Source organism: Pelodiscus sinensis, chromosome 8 (genome assembly GCF_052426305.1).
Source record: "Pelodiscus sinensis isolate ZL-2025 chromosome 8, ASM5242630v1, whole genome shotgun sequence".
NCBI classification, from domain to species: Eukaryota; Metazoa; Chordata; order Testudines; family Trionychidae; genus Pelodiscus; species Pelodiscus sinensis.
In genome coordinates, this window is record NC_143059.1 from 31,543,300 (window position 1) to 31,564,814 (window position 21,515).

General features: G+C 45.7%; 1 protein-coding gene across 1 annotated transcript in view; it reads left to right on the plus strand.

The window, feature by feature from the left end:
• PPA1 (inorganic pyrophosphatase 1) overlaps positions 1-21,515 on the plus strand; it is a 34,725-nt gene that overhangs the window by 2,060 nt on the left and 11,150 nt on the right. The window contains exons 2-7 of the mRNA XM_075934984.2: positions 5,994-6,058; positions 13,999-14,052; positions 14,881-15,000; positions 16,348-16,434; positions 16,747-16,873; positions 20,023-20,150. Coding sequence (XP_075791099.1) covers positions 5,994-6,058; positions 13,999-14,052; positions 14,881-15,000; positions 16,348-16,434; positions 16,747-16,873; positions 20,023-20,150 — 581 coding nt within the window. The remainder of the gene's footprint in view (positions 1-5,993; positions 6,059-13,998; positions 14,053-14,880; positions 15,001-16,347; positions 16,435-16,746; positions 16,874-20,022; positions 20,151-21,515) is intronic.

Genomic DNA, 21,515 nt, shown 5'->3' on the forward strand with positions numbered 1-21,515 from the left:
GCTGCTGACTCACTGCACAGACCACAGTCTGCTGGACTCTTACAGCAGGACTCCCTGCCACAGGATTCCCTGAAGCCACCCTGGCTGGTTTCTCAGCCCCTGCAAGACTCTTGCTTCTGGCCCTCCAAAGGATCTCTGGTCCAGCAACATCTGTGGTCATACCATGGATGTTGCTGGACCAGAGAGTCCAGGTTGAGAGAGGTTTAACCTGTAGTAGCTAAGAATCCTAACTGGCTTTTCTAATATAGCCATTTAAAACAGCAAGTAGGTCTAGTACTGTATTATAATCTTTCTAGCAGAGTGATTGTCATAACCATGAGGAAGGGCCAGCAGCCTGGGGCTAAGGGGTTAACTATGTCCCCTGTACCTAGTCAGGTAGCGGTCAGCCAATAGAAATGCAGATAGAGATTTCAAACAGGAATTTTTGGATTTTCCCTCCTTTGTCTGAGCTAGTTTGCTTTCTAGATACTGAAGGAGACAGACAGGAGACATGTGTCTCACCAAGAAAAAGACTCTTCATAATGTGTAAGTAGGGTAAAGTCTAGATAAATCCGTCAGGTTTTATTGTTTTCTGTTTTGGGAATTTGGATCTGATGTCTGCCTTTAGAAATGGGTTTTCCTCTCTTTTGTAACTAAGTTTTGGTCCATGGCGGAATCCTCCATGAGTACAGGTAGTCCCCGGGTTACGTGGATCCGACTTATGTCGGATCCCTACTTACGAACGGGGTGAGGGAACCCCGTACTAGCTGCGCCACCCCACCCCCCCCCCCCAGCAGACCGCCGAGACGTGCCGCGGCAGTCCCGCTGCCTCTGTCTCCCTGGTCTGCTGGGGGAGGGGAGGGCGCAGCTAGTGCGCCCCCTCCTCCCCCACCCAGCAGACTAAGCTTTTCTCGCCGCTGGTCAGTTTCAGCAGCGGCTGACTTGGGGACACCTGGGGCAGAGCAGCTGGGGTGCTGCTGGGTTGGTCCTGTAGTGCCGAGGAGCGGCGCTGCGCGACCAACCCAGCAGCACCCCAGCTGCTCTGCCCCAGGTGTCCCCAAGAGCAGCTGTGGTGCTGCCTGGTTGGTCCCGCCGTGCCAAGGGTCAGCGCTACCAGACCAACCCAGCAGCACTCCAGCTGCTCTGCCCCATGCGTGTCTGATTCAGCCGCTGCTGGTCAGTTTCAACAGCAGCTGAATCTGGACGCCTGGGACAGAGCAGCTGGGGTGCTGCCAGTTGGTCCCCGCAGCGCCGCACCTCGGCGCTGCAGGAACCAACCTGGCAGCACCCCAGCTGCCGTACCGCAGGTGTCCCCAAGTCAGCTGGTGCTGAAACTGATCAGGGCTGATTCCAGGAAGCCCGGGGCAAAACAGCTCTGCCTCAGGCTTCCTGGAGTCAGCCGCTGGTCAGTTTCAGCAGCGGCTGAATCGGGGACACCTGGGGTACAATATGTACCAGTTCCGACTTACTTACAAATTCAACTTAAGAACAAACCTACAGTCCCTATCTTGTACGTAACCCGGGGACTGCCTGTACATTAATTGGTGGCTCTTACATATAGCCATTCCAACTATGCTTGTAACTGGGATATTGTTTTGATAAGTCCTTTTTTAATTTAACCTGGTATTGGTTAATTTTTGTGTCTTGGTTTTACTTTAGGGCTGAGGTTTCCCAAGTGACTTCTTCCCTGGTTTTTCTTGTAATACTTGGGTGGTGGCAGCGGGGTTGTTGTGGTGGTGGTGGTTTGTTTTTTTTTGTTTTTTTTCCCCCCCAAAGTCCAGGTGTTAGGATTTTTGGGGAAGTTTTGTACCAAAGCCTGTAGAGATCAGGTTTTGGAATGCTTTTACAGGCCCCCACTTCTGCATTCATTGTGCCAGAGTGGGGAACAGCTTTGACAGTGATATTGGATGCAAAATGTTTCAGAATGTCAGTTAAGACAGCCAAACCAACAACGCAGTCTGTGGTAGCCCAAGTGGCAGGGCGTGGCCTCCAGTCTTAGTTCGGGTAGGCCAGAGAGCAAAGTTTCAAATAAGCTGCTTGGCAGTGTATACGCCCTGGCTCTGGGTCAGGTTGGGCAATCAAAAGTCTAACATATAAAGGAGAATGTATGTTTGTGCTCTAATAACTTGGATACTAAGATCCACTGCAACCAAACTTTGCATGGAATAACCTTTCCTCCAGGAGAAGGTTTTAAGGTACTGTGGGAGGGTGTGACAGGGCCCCACTCTTCCCCCCCCCCCTCCCCCAAGCACTAGGTCCGCCGGCAGCAATGCGCTCCCAGGCCACTGCTGTTCTGGGCCTGTGGCGCTTGCGCAGAGGTGGCACGCGGAGGACTGCCTTCATGGCACAGGCGTGCCTCAGCCAGTGGGCAGGTGGACCCAGGGAGAGCAGGGACGCCAGTGTGGAAAAGGGCGCTGATGGTTAAACCTGGCACTGAGCTAGACACGGGGGGGCGGAGGGGAGAGGAGAAGAGAAGGAGGAGCAGGGTTGGCTCTTTTGCTTGCTGCTACCCCCCTTCCCTCCTCTCTCCCGCCACCTCCCTAACTGCCAGCCTGTGCCCCACCCGGAGAGCGCCCTGCTCCTTCCTACCCCTCACCTCCCACTACCTTAAATCTCACTGTGCCCCCCACACACAGTGCCCCACTCCTCCCCACCCTTCCCCTGCCACCTCCTTAAATGTCACCTTGTGCCCCACATAGACAGAGAATCTGATTTTCTTCCACCACATGTGTCCCAAGTACCACCCTATCTAATATATAAAGGAGAGTGTTTGTAAGTTTGTGCACTAATAACTTGGACACTATAAGAGCTACCTCATTCAAACTTTGCATAGGATAACCGTTCATCCAGGAGAAGGTTTAAGGTACTTTTGGACCTGATCGGGGTCCCACTCCCCCCCCCCCCCCCTTCCACAGCACCTGTGGCCCTGGGTGTGAGCTGGGGTGCCCCTCCTGCATGTAGCCTCCCAGGACTCGCTCTCTCCCACACGTGAGGTTACATAACCAACCCTCTTTCTCCCCCCCCCCCCCCCCGGGAGCACAATAGCTCGGGCACCCGCCCTGCCCCTAGCAGCACCTGCAGCCCTGGGCGCAAGCTGAGATGCCCCTCCCACATGTAACCTCCGCTCCACCTGGGGTCATTCCACACCTGCCACTCCCCCTTCCGGAAACCAAAGCCTGCCTGCTCAGTTCGCTGGGCTTATCCGAGCAGAAGGAAGGGGCCGGGTTAAACCCTCAATGTGTTATACTGCTGTGAAGCCAGCCGGCTGCTGTTCATGCTGTGAGTGGTGCTCTTCTGTGTCTGGTTCCAGCCATCGGGGTTAGATGTGAGCTCTGAGCTTTCGCTTGCCAAGGCAGGGCAGGTGGATTCCTGAGCCAACCTTACAAAGAGAAATCCCCTTGCTACTGGCCCCATGACTGTGTACTGTTCTCTTGGGGGCTTGCTGCTCGATCCTGTGGGGAGGAGGTTCCTGCTGCTCTCAGAGGGTCCAGGTGTGGGCCAGGAGCCTTCATCCCCCAGGGTCTGTGGCTCTGGGGGGTCCCCTGGCTCAGGGTCCCCTCCTTTTCTAAACTCAGGAAACCAGAGGAACAGAGTAAATCTGGGAAAGTCCAGCTAGTCTTATATATAAAGGAGAATGTTTGTAAGTTTGTGCACTAATAACTTGGACACTATAAGAGCTACTGCAACCAAACTTTGCATGGGTTGGCCTTTCAAGGTTTTAAGATACTTTTGGACCCGATCAGGCTCAAGCTGTAAAAATCAAAAAGTAACCCGCTGTGCTGCAGGGGCCGCCCTGCCCACTGTAGGGCCTGTGCCTGCGGCCCTCAGCACCATCCAGGACTCAACCCTCCTGCCTGTGAGATTACATAAGCGGACCCCCCCCCCCCCTCGGCACACAATGCCCCAAACCCCACGCACACAACAACTCGGGCATCTGCCCCCTGCGGTACCTGCAGCCCCAGGTACGAGCTGGGGTGCCCCTCCTGCATGTAACCTCTCCTCCACCCAGGGTTGCACCCCCCTGCCTCTGAGGATGATGTGACATATTTTAATCCCTATAGAAATCAGTGCAACTTTTCTACCATTTAAAAAAAAAAGACTACTGTTTTTCTACATTTTGTTCCTCCGGTTTCCCGAGCAATGCCAGGTCACTCCAGCTAGTAGTCTATAAAGTAAATTCTAAACAGTAAATAGTCCACCAGGTTTAATGGCACCAGCTGATGTACAGGCAGGGTCTGGGGTCAGGTCTCCGTGCTGGCAGAGAGCTGACAAGCACGGGTTTTTGTCCACAGAGGTTTTTGTCCACAGGGGAGGAAGCTGCCACCCAAAGGAAAGGGTGGTGGAGGGCCACATCCCAGCCCAGGTCCAGCAGCAGCCAGGACGGTCTAGGCCAGTTGACAACCCAGTTGTCCAGCAGAGGGCGGCTTGGCCTGGCCTTCCTCCACTGGCTCTGGAGGAGAACCTCTGTCCTGTTGTGCAGCTGGACTCTGACTGAGCTGGGAGCTTCCCTTCTTATATCCCCAGCCTTAGCTTCCTGTTTCCTGTGGGTGGAGCTGGGTGATTCTGGCACCACCCACCAAGTGGTTTTGAGAGGAGTTTCCTTCTCTGGGTCAGCAGGAGGTCATGCTGACTCACTACATATTGGCTAACCAGATACCTGGCTAGAGATAGGAGACCTAGTTAACCCGTTAGTCCCCGGGCTGCTGGCCAGCTCTCCTGGTTATAACACCCCCCCTTCCCCTAATCAGAGACGGCGCTGGCCACGCTGCCTGTGATTTCTTCTTGGAGGTCTGAGATAAAACACAGTAAAAAAGTATATGCTCTAATATTAGCTCACAGACATTTACCTTCCTCCCCCCATTCCCCTTCTGTTCTGAAATTTGATTTGTCCTTTTCATATGTGTTCATTTTTTTAATTGTATCCTCTGGTATATATGGTTGTGACAATTTTTTTCCACTATTTGATCTGAGGAAGTGGGTCTGGCCCACGAAAGCTCATCACCTATTAAGCCATCTTGTTAGTCTTTAAAGTGCTACATAGTCCTGTTTTTTGTTCCTGTGAGGTGAGAGTGCTTCTCCCCCATCTCTCCAGAAAACAGGTACAACAGTGCTAAAAGGAGCTGGAAATGTATAATTGTAACTTATGAATGAGGTTAGCCAACATTAACTAGCTGGTAGCCTTTAAGAGTTAGTCTTTAAAAATGGTCCTTTGTATATGTAATATATATTGAAACCATTATGACTTGCTGGGTGATCTATATTACTTATGGGGAAGAAAAAATGTATAGGCCCTATCTATTAACAAGGCTTCTGCATGTAGTTAGTAAAGTAGATTTCCTATTCGGGATGTCAAGTCCCAGTTTAACTGGTTAAACATTAGGAAAATCTAATGTTTAATGAGTAAGTGGGATCAGGGCGGGAGATGAATGCATGAGGGAAATAACAAGATTTAACTTCTCCAAGATTATGCTACTGTGTCTAGCTTTCTAATCTCAGTACCGTTTTAAAAGAACCAACAGCTAGAATGTTTCTATTTCAGACTCTAAAGAGGAATTGATATTGCGGATATATGATACACTCAAGTAGTTAGACAAAGCTATTTTGAATAATGGAAGTAGAATGTGGCACATTGGAGAGTATAGGTGGGAAATGGCACAGGACACCCTCAAATGACACCTATCTTGTGACACACAGTCAATTCCATGTATACAAGGGCTTTAGTACCCTGCAGCACAAAGGTCCTGCCTTGGTGTGGGCGAGGGCTACTCCAGCCCATCTGGTTTAATTGGACCAGATGCCAGTTAACCAGTTACCCTGGTAAACATGTTGGTAAGACAATGCTTACTGGTTAACCGGTTAAACCTTTACATCCGTAGTTTCAGGGCACAGTCAACCTCTTTTAAGCTAGGCATTTGAATAAAGCCAACTTTGTAGCCACAGTAGTTTGTTACATTGTTTTCATTAGAGCTAATTAATGCATCTTTGTTTACTATCTTAATATGTTGCTCTTTCAGAAAATGAAAAAGGACAATATATTTCACCATTCCATGATATTCCAATGCACCCGGATGCTAGCAAGGTAATGTATATGGCAATATTAAGCAGATTCTTAGCTATCCACTGTAAGAACTTGAGTATTAGAAATCATTACTTGCAGATACACTGAAAGGAGGAACCAATAGTATCTGTGTGGTAAATGACTGTGCAGCATATACTATGGCAGTAGTTGGTCACTGGCCAAACAGTGCAACTGCAATCTCTCTAACTGAGCAAACTGGATTAGGTAGACTTACATCATCCTCTTTCTCTGGTGATAAGGGAAATTCAGTACAAAATTAGTCATAAAATGAATGGTGAGATCGTCTGTACTTTGGAGCTAATAACTAACTTCTGGTGCCAAGACACTGAGCCAACTTGACTAACTTAAACATGTGAAATAATGGCTTTGTGGATGAGCGATACAAAAATGTAAACTGTAAGAATGCTAATGCAGAAGAAAACACTTGAAAAGTGGTGATTTTGACCAGTGTTCCTTCTAATCCTTCCCAGCCATGTGCAGAATAATATTTTATGTGCACCAAAGCATGTGTGACTGTTTCTGCTAGTGGGTGCATAAAATCTTGCTGTAGGCACTCTGCTCAACAGATGGGTGGCATTTGCTTCTCTCCTAATTGGCTGCACAAGTGCACAGCTTACAGGGAACACTGTCTTAGACCCTAATCCTGCAAACAATTCCCCATGAGCAGAATCCACTGAAATTGTTTTGTCTTCATTGCATTGTCCTGCACAGCTGCTTAGTTCTGGGGCTAAATTCTTAGCTGTATTAGGACTGCTTTGTGGTGTTTTCCCACTGAAGATCACTCCTAATTCCAGTTTACCAGTTACTGAAGTAACATCCTAGTGTGAGAAGCCTGATGACCTTACAACCATCGCATTAGTTCCTAAAAAAAATTATCTGCTTTGGGAGGAGTGTGGCTAGGGAATCGCAACATTCTCTGATCCATGGATGGCATAATAAGTCTTTGTGGTTGTTAGCAGCTCCTGCTTGCTCTCAAGGTGTGTCCCACTAGCTCTTCTTTTACCCCCCCCCCCTCCCCACCCCTTAAATTTCTTTAAATGGCAGCACAGGATCCTGGGAGTGATATGCTATGTAGAAGGAATTTTTCACTCAGCTATCCTACCCCTTCTCCCCAGAAGGGTTTTTATTGTACTCTTTCAAGTACTTTTATCAAAACATTGTGCTAGTTCATAATTGGCAACGCTTGTGCTATGGTGATGGGAGTAGGGTAAGACTCTCTTCCAATAAATCTGGAAAACTGCATCTTTTTTTAAGTTTCTAAAACCTCTTCAACTACTGTGGTACTTCCACTGGTTCCATGGGAGTGTGGCATATAGGTCAAAGTCTATAACAGACTTGAGGTTTTTCTGGACTCCGCATTTCAAAATGATATCAAGTTATGTAATGTCAATACTTGATCAAGGAGTTGACTCAAAATAAAACTGTCTCAGATGTCTCTTCCTCCTTCCCTTTGTTTTAAAAAAATCCACATCTAATTCCTCCTCTCCCCTCAGGTATTAATTCTAATCTCTTATTATTCAAAATAGTTTCTGGAGCTTAATCTTACAAAGAGGACTGTATATGGGAATAGTGATCTGTGCTGCCATAATTAATTTTGTAGAGTGCTGACTGGCTATATCATGCTATCTTTGTTTCCCCTTACTACTAGTATTAATTGATCTATTTATTTTTAAACTATACTTTAACTATTAAGATGTTGCCCAAACTCAACTAAAAAGCTTAATCCATGCACTAGTTTTTGGTGCCCTCTGCATTCCTCCTTACTCAGTCTAGGAAAGGCATTTCTCGTGCTACCTCAGTGTACCACATCATATGCACATCAAAACCTCAAGCTTAATAAAAGACAGCTGGAAAACTGCTGTCCTGTGTGTAAATACAGTGACTGAAAGCTACCTAACCTCTCTTTGGACTGCTTTGTTCTACCCATGGGATTCCTCTCCATGAAAAATTCCTCTTGAGGAAGTAGTACCCATTTGAGAGGGTACTAAGATTGCATTCTGATGGTGGTGATAGTCTGGGCTCTTGCCTCTTATAAGTTAAGTGCAAAATGTGCAGCTATTTCTTACTTTTTTAATAGTAATCCCTCCTGGTAAAAATATCTGTTCTGACTTGCCAGAATTATACCACTGAAGTAAATACAGACATCATTATGAAAGCATTCCATATATTGACTGAGGCCATCTTTACATTAGGAAATTTCAAATTGACTAGATTCAACTTAAGGACTCCCAATTTAACACATTCAAACTTAGAAATAAATGGAGATTACCTATCTCCTAGAGCTGGAAGGGACCTTGAAAGGTCATCGAGTCCAGTCCCCTGCCTTCACAGCAGGACCAAATACCATCCCTGACCATTTTTGCCCCAAATCCCTAAATGGCCTCCTCAACGATTGAACTCACAACCCTGAGTTTAGCAGGCCAATGCTCAAACCACTGAGCTATCAGTCTCCCCACTTGTGTGTTCTCATTATGGGGAAGCATTGAAATTAGTCCAAAATAGCGTGACCACATTATTAAACAGAGCCTCCCTCCGAGTTAGAGGCCACAGAAGCAATCTGGGGAGGTGCCAAGAGGGCAGATACTCAATATTCCCTGTGGCTGCTTGGTCCATAAAACTGCTGTCATAGCTTATCATGACTCCTTCCTTACTCTGGCATAAGTGCAGAAGTGGGGGCCAGTAAAAGTACCCCAAAACCTTATCTACCAGGCTTTGGTATAAAACTCCCCCCCCCCCCCTCCAGAATCTTAACCTAGATTTTTGGGAATAAAATCTCCACTGCAACAACCCAAGTATTGATACAAAAATCAGGGGAAAGATCACTTGGGAAATCTCACCCCTAAAGTAGAAACTAGGACACAACCTTTAACCAATACCAGGTTAATAAAAGGGAAAGAAAAAGAACTTTTTTTATCACCACAATATTTCTGTTTCAAGAATACTTTTCCATCTAGTCATTAACAAAATAATATACTCATGGAGCAGAAATTTACCATGGGCCAGGAACTTAGTTACAAAGGAGAGCAAAACCCATTTTTAAATGCACAGACATCAGATCCCATTTCCTAAACCATAAAACAATAAAACCTAACAGATTTATCTAAACTTTATCCTACTTACAGACTGTGAAGAGTATTTTCTTAAAGGGAGCCATCCTGTCCCCTTCAATAGCTGGGGAGAGAACTCCCTGAACAAAGGAGGGAAAAACCCAAAAATTCCTTTATCCCAGTTTGAAATTCCTACTTGCATTCCTGTTGGCTGAATCTACCTGGTTAAGTAAGGGACATAGTTAACCCCTTAGTCCCCAGGCTGATGGCTAACCCTCATGACAACTGCGATGGTGCTTACAGGGGCTCCTCTTCATACTCACGTCTCACAAGGCATTCCTCCGTTCCCTCCCCCCTTGCGGTACAGAAAAGGGAAACTGTGGACATGCACCTTGTTGTGCTCTGGGTTGCCAATGAGGATGCCACAGCCCTGCCCTCAAGGAGCCAGAACTGCTGCAAATGCCATGCTCATGGCTCTTGTGCTGTGCCTCATGGTGCGATACATTGCAAATGCCCACATTTTGCTCCTATAGGATGAGGAGCATGGACCCTGGGACTTCCTCCACCCATAGGGTTTTAATCCCCCCTGCTACAGTGTAGGGTATGCCAACCCCACCACACATCGCCAGTTCTGAGACTCTCCACAAGGGACCCCTACATTCCCTGTATGTGTCTTTCATCCCCCACACCTCCCCTCTCTTGCAGAGTAAATACAGAAGAGATTGTTCTTGGTCAACTTGAAGTCTTTATTCTGGGGACATACAACAGGGTAGGGAATGGGAAAATAACCTGGATTCGGGGAGGGGAGTTCAGGGATGGGGCTGGGACTGGCATCTGCCTCCAGGTAGCCTGGAGGCTCCGGCTGCCCTAGAGATTTCCCTCCTCCCCCCATGTTCTGGGTCCCTGTCAGTCCCTGGGGACTTTTGCAGGGAAAGCCATCAGGTGGGTGGGAGGTGACTGGTGGCCCACTCCATAGCAGAAGTGAGTGTGGGAAACATCCTCATGCTGGTGCGCCAGCTCTTCCCAGGCAGCTTTTCTCTCCTCCTGGTCAGCCTGCCACTCTTCTCGCTTGGCAACATGCTCCTGGCACTCTGCCTTGAGTCCCTGCACGAGGGACTGCAGACAGACCATCTGCTCCCTCGTGAGCTTGTCCCAAGTTCTTTTCCACCTGAGAATCCCGCTCAGGTGGATAGATGCAGTGGGAGGTAGGGGACAAGAAAAGTTACAAGGACAGTCGTCATAGGAGACACTGTGTATAAAGCTTAGCCCTAATCTTTGAGCTGACATGGAAGGTCTCAGTTCAGACAAAGGGGATGTGTTTCGAGCAAGACCATATGTGTTTCCTATGAAGCAGGCACTATACAGTAAATGCACAGACATCCCAGGGGAGCATGGCAACACACACAGCCTGGGGACAAACTGGTATGGGAAGGTGCCAGCCAGGCCAGGAGCCTGCAGGCGGAACAGATGGGGCGGCTTAGCTTCCGTCTGTGTCCCACACGCACTAGGTCCTGCACTTGTAGCGTCCTGCAAACAGAACTTTTATCCCTGCCTGCTGGGTTGAGGGAGATATGTGTGAATGGCAGATGCCACTTGCTGGAGAGAGAGAGCTAATGGGTTCCCCACCTCTTCATCCTCCTAGCAGGTTCCCATGCATGATATCCGTTTCCTCCTCATCACTGCACTTGATCGGGAGCAAATGCTGTCTGAGTGTGGGCATGAACCTGGACCCTGTGCTAGGAATGTGAAAGAGTAGTCGGTTACTGAACTACCCGATAACCCTAAGAGTTGGGACCCCTCCATGGCCAGCTACGGTAAGGCTGGTCACGGACAGAGGCTGCTGCTGGAGCAGCCTCTGTTTATGACGGCCAGGGCTGTTGGACATAAGACCCTCCACGGACAGGGGCTGTTGGACCCAGCGTAAGCCAGGACTGAGCAAGCCTGGCTCATGCTGGGACCAGGAGCGACCCCTGCTGCAGCTTTGCAGTTTAAATGTTGTAGGAGCTGGGCTGCCTGCGTGCTCGGCTCTTACTACATTTATACTGCAGAGCTGCAGCAGGGGTAGCTCCTTTGGCGTGCCTTCCCTTATCGACTAATCGTGTTGTTGATACAGATCATATCAACTATCCAATTACTCACCTCTTAACATCTGTAGAAACAAGTGTGATTAATGTTGTAGGATTTGGACTACACAATACGGTGTTGACTGTCACATTTCTTTTTTTTTATTGCAGAGCTATCTCAGGGAATATTCCTGGTTACTCTGCTGGTTCATTAGCTGCGTTATTAGTGAGTTGAGCTTAGGGAAAAAGCTTATGTTACTCTGGGCACTGTCGTTAGCTCTTAATCTTGGTATTTTTAAGATCTTGAGAGGATTGTAAAGTATTTTTAGTGTAAGATTTGAGATGTGCTAAACCTATTTAATTTCAAAATATAAACTAGCTTCTACATAGACACAAGTTTACAGAACTTGCCTTATCTTGAATTTAGCTACTAGCCTTCAGCTTCTTCTCCTTCCCTCCAAAAGTTGGTTATTTCCAGGGCTTGACGAATGGTGGCGAAAACCACTCGCCAGTCCCGTACTGCGCATGTGTGCGCTGCAGATGAACGGGGCACGCGGCTGAATTCTAATCGCCATGGGCAAGTAGATTGTATTGTTTGTCGAGCCCTGATTATTTCCATTCTGTTGTGATCCACTGCATTTTCCATACTAATAAATTTTGTCTATCCTCCTTAATAGGAGAAATGCACAAATACTAATAGGGGCTCTTTGTTATGGATTTAGAGCTCCAACACAGAAAGAGTAGATATAGAAACTGTAGAACATGTAACAGCATACCATCAGTCATACCATGGAGAAATACAGGCGCAAGGAATTTAGCATCTCCGATATAACTGTTCTGAGATACTAATACTTCTTCTTAACTTGGGGATTAGATGTACAAATGGTTGATATGGAGCCAGGAACTTCAGGTGCTCAGCACTTTGAGAAAAATCAAGCCAATTTTATTTAGGTTGTAGCTTAAAAGTGTGGGGGGAGGAAAAAGCTCTGATTTCTGGAGGAAGAGCGGACTCATGTGGGACTTTCAGAAAAAGTACTCTGTTGGTCTAGCTCAGTAGACATTGCTGCGAAATCCCACCCATAGTCTCATTACTGCAAGAGATATTTCTATACAGTAGACTCTCTGAATTATGAATTGACGAGTCAAGCACACTCCTTGTCTGGCACTGAAGTATGCAATCAGGCAGCAAGAGAGAGAAAATACAGTATGGCTTCTTCTACACTGCAGGATTTTTCCGCAAGAAGCTTTTTGCAGAAGAGATCTTCCGCAAAAACTTCTTGCACAAAAGCACATTCAGACCTCAAAGCACAAAATGAGAATAACTCTACCAGCAAAAGCCCTCTGGTCTGCTAATTTACTTGCGCAAAAATGCGCTTGAGGTCTGAACGCACTGCCATGTTTTGCGCAAAACCAGCTATTTTTGCACAAAAGCTTTGTATTGTAGATGTAGTCTATGGTATTATGTCGAACTATTTTAAAAAGCAACTTTTTTTTTTTAATGACGAGGTAAAGAAACTGTTTCTGTGCATGTTTAATTTAAATTAAGATAATAAAAGTAAAAGTTTTCCTTTTGCATAATAAAAGTTTCAAAGCTGTAGTAAGCCAAGTAAACTATAGGGCCGTGGTCCCCAGCACGGTGTCCGCGGGCGCCATGGCGCCCACAGGGGCATTTGTCTGCGCCCGCCAAGTGCTCAGGGTTGGCCTGGCCCCGGGCACGTGGCGCATGCGCGGTGCCGGAGCCGGCCCCGGGCGCGTGGTGCACGGTGAGCGCCAGCCCCGGGGGCGCTGCGGATTCACCCCCCACGGCGCTTGGGGGGGGGGGAGGGGGAGAAGAGCGCCAGCCCCGGGCGCGCGGCGCTTGGGGGCGGGGGGGAGGAAGCGCTAGCGCCGGCCCCGGGCGCGCGGCGCTTGGGGAGAGAGCGCTAGCGCCAGCCCCGGGCGCGCGGCGCTTGGGGGAGGGAGGGGGGAAGAGAGCGCCGGGCGCGCGGCGCTTGAGGGGAGAGCGCTGGCCCCGGGCGCCCGGTGGCCGAACGGCCACGCCCCCTGGCGCCCGGCAACCCCAAATGGTTGGGGACCACTGCTATAGGGGGAGAGTAACATTTTGTTCAGAATTATGAGCACACCAGGAATGAACATTATTTATTACTTGGAGGCTCTCCTGTGTTCCTGACACTCCTTGTACCTACTATGTTAAATGTGCCATAGCTATAGATGGGCCATCTTTACAGAGAGGGGGACAATGGTCACAATCCTTCCAGGATCTCTGGTTCTTTTGTTTAATCAGGGTAGAATTTGTATTACTGCAATGTTGAATGCCTATCAAAAACATTTTTTCCTTAGAAATGTATTAATCATGTTCATCCTGTAAATGAAACATTAGTGTCATAGATGTGCTTATGCTTTTCTTTTTGGCTTCCATTTTGTTTCTCACTAGAAACTCACATTTGAATTCTTGCTATAGGTTTAATAAAAATAATACAAACTTAATTGAAAACTGGTATATAAGGACCTACTAGTATTATAAGTTATGTAGCTGAAAAGATACCTGTTACACCAACTTTCTGTGGCTTAAAAAAAACCCCGTAGTACTAGGCTTACATGGAGTAGTTACTTTAGTCTGAATGTTGAACACTTTACTGTTGACGTTTAAGGTCCCACTGCCCAGTCTGTTACCAAGAGGTAACAAAATTATCTCACTTGTCAGACACAACAAAATGTTATAGAATTTTAAATAACTTATTATTATTTTTATTAATTTGTGTTTGCTTTAGAATATGGGGATGTACTTCTCATTTCAGATTTTTGCTGATTTACTACTTGCTTGTTTCAGAATGTATTCAACATGGTTGTGGAAGTGCCTCGATGGACAAATGCAAAGATGGAGGTAAGTGAAAGATAATTATTTGAAGATCTGGCTGGTTCTTAAATGCTGATTTCTATATGGCTTTTTTGAAGGGAAGGTAGTAGTCTAATATAGTACATTTGTGGGCTGGCACAAGCAGAAAAAATCGAAGTTAACACCTAAATGTAGAACATGGGTAACAAGCTTTATAGTGTATAATACTAGTGGGTGCGTCAGAGGGGACAGGGTGCCAGTGGGGACAGAGTTCTGCGGCTGGGGGCAGGGGAGAGGGAACAGGGTGCCGGGAGGGCAGGGAACAGGGTGTCAGTGGGAGCAGAGAGTCCTCTCCTCCGGGGCCGATGCCCCCTCCCGCAGCACGCCCGGCACGTCACAGACCTGAAGGAAGGGAGCAGCCAGCGCACTTCCGGAACCCCCGGAAGTGGTGCGAAGCTGCAGGACTTCCGTCCACCCCACGGGAAGCCAGCACTACTTCCATTGTCGCTGGAGGTAAGTAGTGGGGCTTCTTGGGGGTGGGGGGGAAATGAGGGGGCCTGAACGCTTCGTGATCGACTGGTCGAGGCCTCGCGATCAACCAGTCAATTGCAATCGACCATTTGGTGACCACAACTCTAGGCATATTTTGACTCTAGTCTGTGTTGTCAGACTTTCAAAGGTACTGAACCCAACAGCTTCTGTTGACTTTAATAAGAGGTAATGGGTTCTCAGCACCCCTGCATAAACAGCTAGGTTTTCAGATTAGATTCAGATTTTTGAGGTTTCTGATTTTGAAAATCTGGAGGCAGGGTAACTAAATGGTAATGTATTTTATTAGATTAATGAAATACTAGTAACAGCATTTGTCTGTTTTAGATTGCAACAAAGGATCCTCTAAACCCAATTAAACAAGATGTGAAGAAAGGAAAGCTGCGTTATGTTGCTAATGTATTTCCCCACAAGGGCTATATCTGGAATTATGGTGCTATCCCTCAGGTATTGCATTGTGCATTTATCTTCTTCTTGTGATGGAAACTGTATATTAACCCGACACACACCATCCTGAACATCTTTTTATATTTTTTTAAGTGAATGCTAGCACACTAGCAAAACAAGGTCATCTTAATCTATTCTGTGGCAAAATTAATGAGGGTAAATATGTAGTCAGTAGTGACAAATTTCAAGAGGAAGGTAAGAATGCAAGTCATGTTGTAAACAAGCTAACAAAAGGATAAACTAGTAGCAAAATTCCAATTTTATTCTACATTAGTGTTACACTAGTAATATGTCAGTTGTACTACAATGACCTCACCACCACCTATCAGTCCGATTAAACATCAGTCTTCAGAAATTAGTTGTAAGTTGATCTAGGGCCGGCAATTGGTAAATACTCTGATAGTGATTCTACACCCATGTGTAAATCCCGGATCCCTGCTGCTTTCAATTCCCAGACAATTCTTAAAAGCAACCTGTCAGGAGATTGTTCGTTATTTGAATGAAGGGACTCCATGATAAGTTATGTATTGACAATGAAAAATCATGAAGAGTAATATGTGCATAACTTGAACATGTTTTACAATCCTAGGGGTAATTATATTAAAATTACCTTCGACAAGATGCAGTATTAAAACTTGCATTTCCCTGGGCTTCATATTTATAATTTAAACAGTTTTGGTCTCTTCTAGAAATAGACTTTCTCTCTCTCTCATAGATACAAGTTGGATTTTTAGTTAATGTTATAGTTAACAAAACACACTGCATGGCAATTTATACAGAATGGATCTCTTTCATACTTCTCTGAACTTTGTCCATATACTGTTCTCACTGCTCAAACAACTTTTTCCAGCACTGAAGAAATGGGAGTGGATGGACAGGTTTGACTGCCTGCCAACATAAAGGTGTAAATAATGCCAGTACAAGTTCCTTATTGTAAAAGGGCTATCTTAAGACTGCCCTTATTTGTCTTTTAATTACCTTACTAGCTTTCTGTATTCTTCCCTTTGACCTAGGAAGTCAGGTCAGTGCTAATAATGGGAAGTAGTTTAAAAGTATAGTTGGAGGAAGCGAGGATGCAGCTTTTGCTGATATAGAAGTCCCAGATCCATGGGCAAAGTAAACAGGCTAACTTAAAATTGATAGGGTTAATAAATATAAAAACACGTGGAAACTTCCTAACCAGCAGTCAAAACTGACATTCTTCCTACTAAACAGAGAAATGTTACATCTTAATTAAGCTTCTTCACTAGACCATTGCTGCCTGCGTGAAAAACTCAAAGCCATTCATTGACAAATTCTGAATCTCTGGGATTCTCTTGTGGCAAAAGTCTTTTTCTATTATTGTAGACATGGGAATATCCAGGACATAAAGATGAGAATACTGGCTACTGTGGAGATAATGATCCTGTTGATGTGTGTGAAATTGGAAGCAAGGTAATGTGCTATCTTCCATAGGATGATTATTTTTGCTACATTAACTGATTTTCAGAGATGACCTACTCATATTTCTGGATCTTTTATTATGAACTTGGCTTCTCCTGATGCTGAAATGTTATGAATCTTAATTGTCCGAATTCATATAATTCAGACCAAGGTTCAAGTTAATGGTTCACCAGTGGTGTTGATTTAGACAGTCTCTTATATTGATCCTCTGTACTGAACATGTTTTGAATGTTTTTACTGAATTTGTTATCTGTTCCACACCCCGTAATACATTTGTAAAAATATTTACGTTTATTTAATTAGATATGCTCAAGAGGAGAAGTAATTAAAGTGAAAGTTCTGGGCACACTGGCACTGATTGATGAGGGGGAGACAGACTGGAAATTAATTGCAATCAATATTGAAGACTCTGAAGCAGCCAACTATAACAGTAAGTAGCACAGAAGGAAGGTGTTTTAGCTCTTTATTTCCTAAATGAGGACCTTGAACAAAACGTTCCTTCATACTGAAAAAATCTGGAATCTGTAGAGCTAGATTTTAGCCTGTTTCTGCACAGGTCTTTGAGCAAGATGAACACAACTCCCTTTCCCAGCAGAGCCAGCTCTAGGCACCAGCAAATCAGGCAGGTGCTTGGGGCGGCACTTTGCCAGGGGCAGCATTTCAGGTAAGCAGCTGGTGCCGCCCCTGGCAATGCCTAGCCCCGCCCCACTGATTTAAAGGGCCGTGGCTGGGAAATGCCGAGAAACGCTGTGGCTGCACGCAGCTAGCTGGCAGCACCAATGCTCCCCGGAGCCTGCTGGCTTCCCCTGTCTCCTCTCCTGCTCCTCCCCTCCACTGTCAATGCCTAGCCCCGCCCTTCCCTGCACCGCTGATTTAAAGGGCCATGGCCCAATGCACCCCAGAGCCTGCTGGCCGCCCCATCTCCTCTCTGTCCTGCTCCTCCCCACCCCCAGCAATGCCTAGCCCTGCCCCGCTGATTTAAAGGGCCACGGCCTGTGGCCCAATGCGCCCCGGAGCCTGCTGGACACCCTGTCTCCTCTCCTGCTCCTCCCTTCCCCCAGCAATGCCTAGCCCTGCTCTGCCCCACCCCGCCAATTTAAAGGGCCACAGGAGACGCTGCGGCTGCTCAGCCAGCACTGGCACCATGTGCGCCTGGCCCCAGAGCCTGCTGGCCATCCCTGTCTCCTAGTCCTGAGTCCTGCTCCTCCCCGGCAGCCGCTACCTCCGAGAGTCTCTCCCCTCCAAGCCATCAGCCACTTCTCCGCCTACATAGTATGGAAATCCCAGTTAAGATGCCCCCTTTCCACCTAGGCTTGCCATGTGTCTGGTATTTTCTTTTCCTGTCTGGTCTTAAAAAAAAAAAAAAAAAAAAAAAAAATCTGAAAATACTGGACACCTGGCAAACCTACAAACACTCAGCCGACTGGCCCAGACCCTGGCCTCTCCCCCCAGGCCCCAGCCCCCAACAGCCTCAGCCCCATGGATCCTTTGAAGTCTGTTCCTAGTATATTTTTCTTGTTCGTGTTTGTAGTAGATGTAGAACCAAACAAGGATCCAGCACACAGAGAGAGAATATTAACTGTTCTGTACTCTTCAAAGAAACACACATGCTGTTTCATAGATATTTCTTTAAAGAATTAAACTTCGTTGATCTGGGTAAACTTTTGTGTTTGAGGTCTCTAAGGCAAGCTTCATTCCATATATAATTGTACTGAGCACATACAACTCTCCACTCCCTCTAACACCTCATAAACTTGAATATATAATGGCTTCTAACAAGATGGACACACGAAAATAATGTGCACATGCACACCCACTGATCTCAATTTATCTGATAACATAGATGTGTTAGAGCCACATAAGGAGTCACTGCATTCCAAAACAATCTAGTTTAACAGTACAACTATTATTGATGTAGTTTAGATGTCTTATGTGCTATAGTTATCATAATTGGTTGACAAGTATGTTTAAACAGAGTGGTATTTGTTAGCCAATTGTAATTGGTTTGAAGATTGATTAAGTACAGCCATAAAATACTTGAGTTTTAGATATGGCACAAGTTCTCCCTTCTATTTTTGGTACTTAGTTAAGGAAATATAAACTATTTGTGTTAATAGTTTTCCATGCATTCAAACCACAATTAAAAAGTAGCCTATTTCTATAAGAACAATAAAGTAGAGATTTAAGGTACATTTCCCACTCTTGAAAAAGACCTTTGTGTGAGCTGGAAATCTTGTCTCTATCACCAAAACAAAACAAAAAAACTTGCGAAGTGCAAATGTGTAAAAGCCAACAAAAAGGCGGGGAAGGGGGCAGCCAAAAATTTTTTTGCTTGGGGCAGCAAAAAACCTAGAGCAAGCCCTGTTTCCCACTCTGGTCTAGCTTCCTGTGCCAAGGAATCTACATATTCCTACAAGTGATGCTGGCCTGGGCAGTAGAAGGATACCTTGTTTCATCATACTTTATGCTTTCTGTTGGCAAAGGCCACATGGAAACTGCCAGTGGGAGCTGGTTGCCCTTGTGCAGCCAAACCCCTGAGAAAAGATGATAGTGGAAATTCCATAGAGGGTGAATTGCCTACATAGCACTCAAGATTTTACTGGCACAAGACACAATTTTCACCTCCATGTAACAGCTCCTTCATTGGATCCATACAGCTAAGTGAACATGTGATGTCTGAAAGAAAACACATCTAAGTTCTCCTGACTAAAGATCAAAGATCCTTCTGTCCCTTTTACCCTGAATATTAAGAGTCCAGTAAAATAAGTTGGGCTAATCAGACCTGTTAAAAGTTACCCATAAATTATCTTTGTAAAATAACAGACATCAATTATCTTACCCATTACAAAGATAGCTTCCCCAATTATCACCTCTAATATCATTAGCTCACAGACATTTACCTTTCCCCGCACCACCATCCCCCTTCTGTTCCGAAATTTGATTTGTCCTTTTCATATGTGTTCATTTTTTTTAATTGTATCCTTTGGTATATATGGTTGTGACGATTTTCTTCCACTATTTGATCTAAGGAAGTGGGTCTGGCCCACAAAAGCTCATCACCTAATAAACCATCTTGTTAGTCTTTAAAGTGCTACATAGTCCTGTATTTTGTTTCAGCTACACCAGACTAACACAGCTGCATTTCTATCACAATTAAGTTGAGTACCACTTCAGGTGAATGGCTCCTTAAGACTAAGCCAGTTGCAGAGCCTCCAGCAAGGGGACTTTTTCAAATGTGTGAATGCACCGGGGGAGACACTTGGCAGCCCTTTTGAAATGTAATGGTGACCCATATTTGGGTCTGACCCATAGGTTGGGAAACCTGTAAGTCAATCTTACGCTAAAGCAGTAGTATAACAAAACTTGTCCCTAACAAATGACTTCTGATGAGAGCTAGGCATTAGCTGTTGAGGAGATATTGCAGATATTCTGCTGTAGCCAACAGTCATCATGCTCATCTTCCTCGGTAGTGCTAGACTCAAAGGTGGTCTGGATAAGAGAATTGCACTAGAATTGAGACTAGTTTGAGACTGCACGTATTTGCATTGACAGTGAAGAGGTTTTTTCCCCTGATGTTAGATATTGATGATGTCAGAAAGATGAAACCTGGCTACCTAGAAGCTACAGTGGACTGGTTTAGAAAGTACAAGGTACCTGATGGGAAGCCAGAAAACCAGTTTGCATTTAATGGAGAATTTAAAGACAAGGTAGGTAACCGCCTCTTCATCTACTATATATTTGAGACTGTGCATCTGTGTCTGTGAATCCATTTGTTCAAGAATTTCTGCTAAGTGGTAATAACTAGGACCACCAAATTTGGTATGCAGTTTCGTCTTAGTTTGGTTGTGCGAGGACAATGAGATGTGTGGAATACGATTGTTTCGCATCAAATGGAAAGGGAAGGATGTGATAGCAGGGACCGTTACACTTAGGAATGACCACAAGGGGCAACATGTGTCACAGCCCCAAGCAGCATGCATCATGGTCTCAGGCAGCATGCCCCCACTGACCCCAAGGAGCAGCTGCCCACTATGTGACAGTCTTCCCTCCTCCTTCCTCTGCCCCCACTTCTGCCACCTTATATCTGCCACCTTGTATCAGCTCCAGAGAGAAGCCAGGTAAGTCTTCTAGTTAGCTTTTTTTTTAGATATACAATCTGATTGTCCGAAAAGCACATTAGTTAAGGAATAGTAGTCTGTATATTGAGAGAGGCTCCTATTGCTAGTGTACCTGCAAAACTGAACTTTCTCTTAAAACTTAGTCAAATGACTTAGGCTATTTTTTTCATCTATTCTAATATAAATCACTAATTCATTCCATTTGTAACTCTCCCCAAACCGGTCTTTACATTAGAACAGCCATACTGGGTCAGACCAAAGGTCTGTCTAGCACAGTATCCTGTCTTCTGACAGTGGCCAACACCAGGTGCCCCAGAGGGAACAAACAGAACAGGTAATCACCAAGTGATCCATCCCCTGTTGCCCATTCCTAGCTGCTAACAGAGGCTAGGGCTAGACCATTCTGGCTAATAACCACTGGTAGACGTATACTCCATGAATTTATCCAGTTCTTTTTTGAACCCTGTTTAAGTCCTGGTCTTCACAGCATCCTGTGGCAAAGTGTTCCACAGGCTGACTGCATTTTGTGAAGAAATACTTCCTCGTGTTGAGGGAGTAAGTAAATAACTTTTTCCCTTATTTATTTTCTCCATGCCAATCATGATTTTATAGATCTTTGTCATATCCCCTCTCCCCCCTTCTTCTCATTTCTAAGCTGAAAAGTCAGTCTTATTAATCTTTCATCCTGTGGCAGCTATTGTATATTCCAATTGCTTTTGTTGCCCTTCTTGAACTTTTTCCAATGCCAGGATACGTTTTTGAGATGAGGTGAGGCAACCACATCTGCCAGATGTATATATGCAATAAGATATACTCTTAATGCTGTATCCTTTTTTTAAAATTATTCCCAACATTCTGTTGTGTTCTGACTGCTGCTGCACATTTAGTGGATGTTTTCAGAGAACTAGCCACAATGATTCTAAGATTTCTTTTGAGTGGTAACAGCTAATTTAG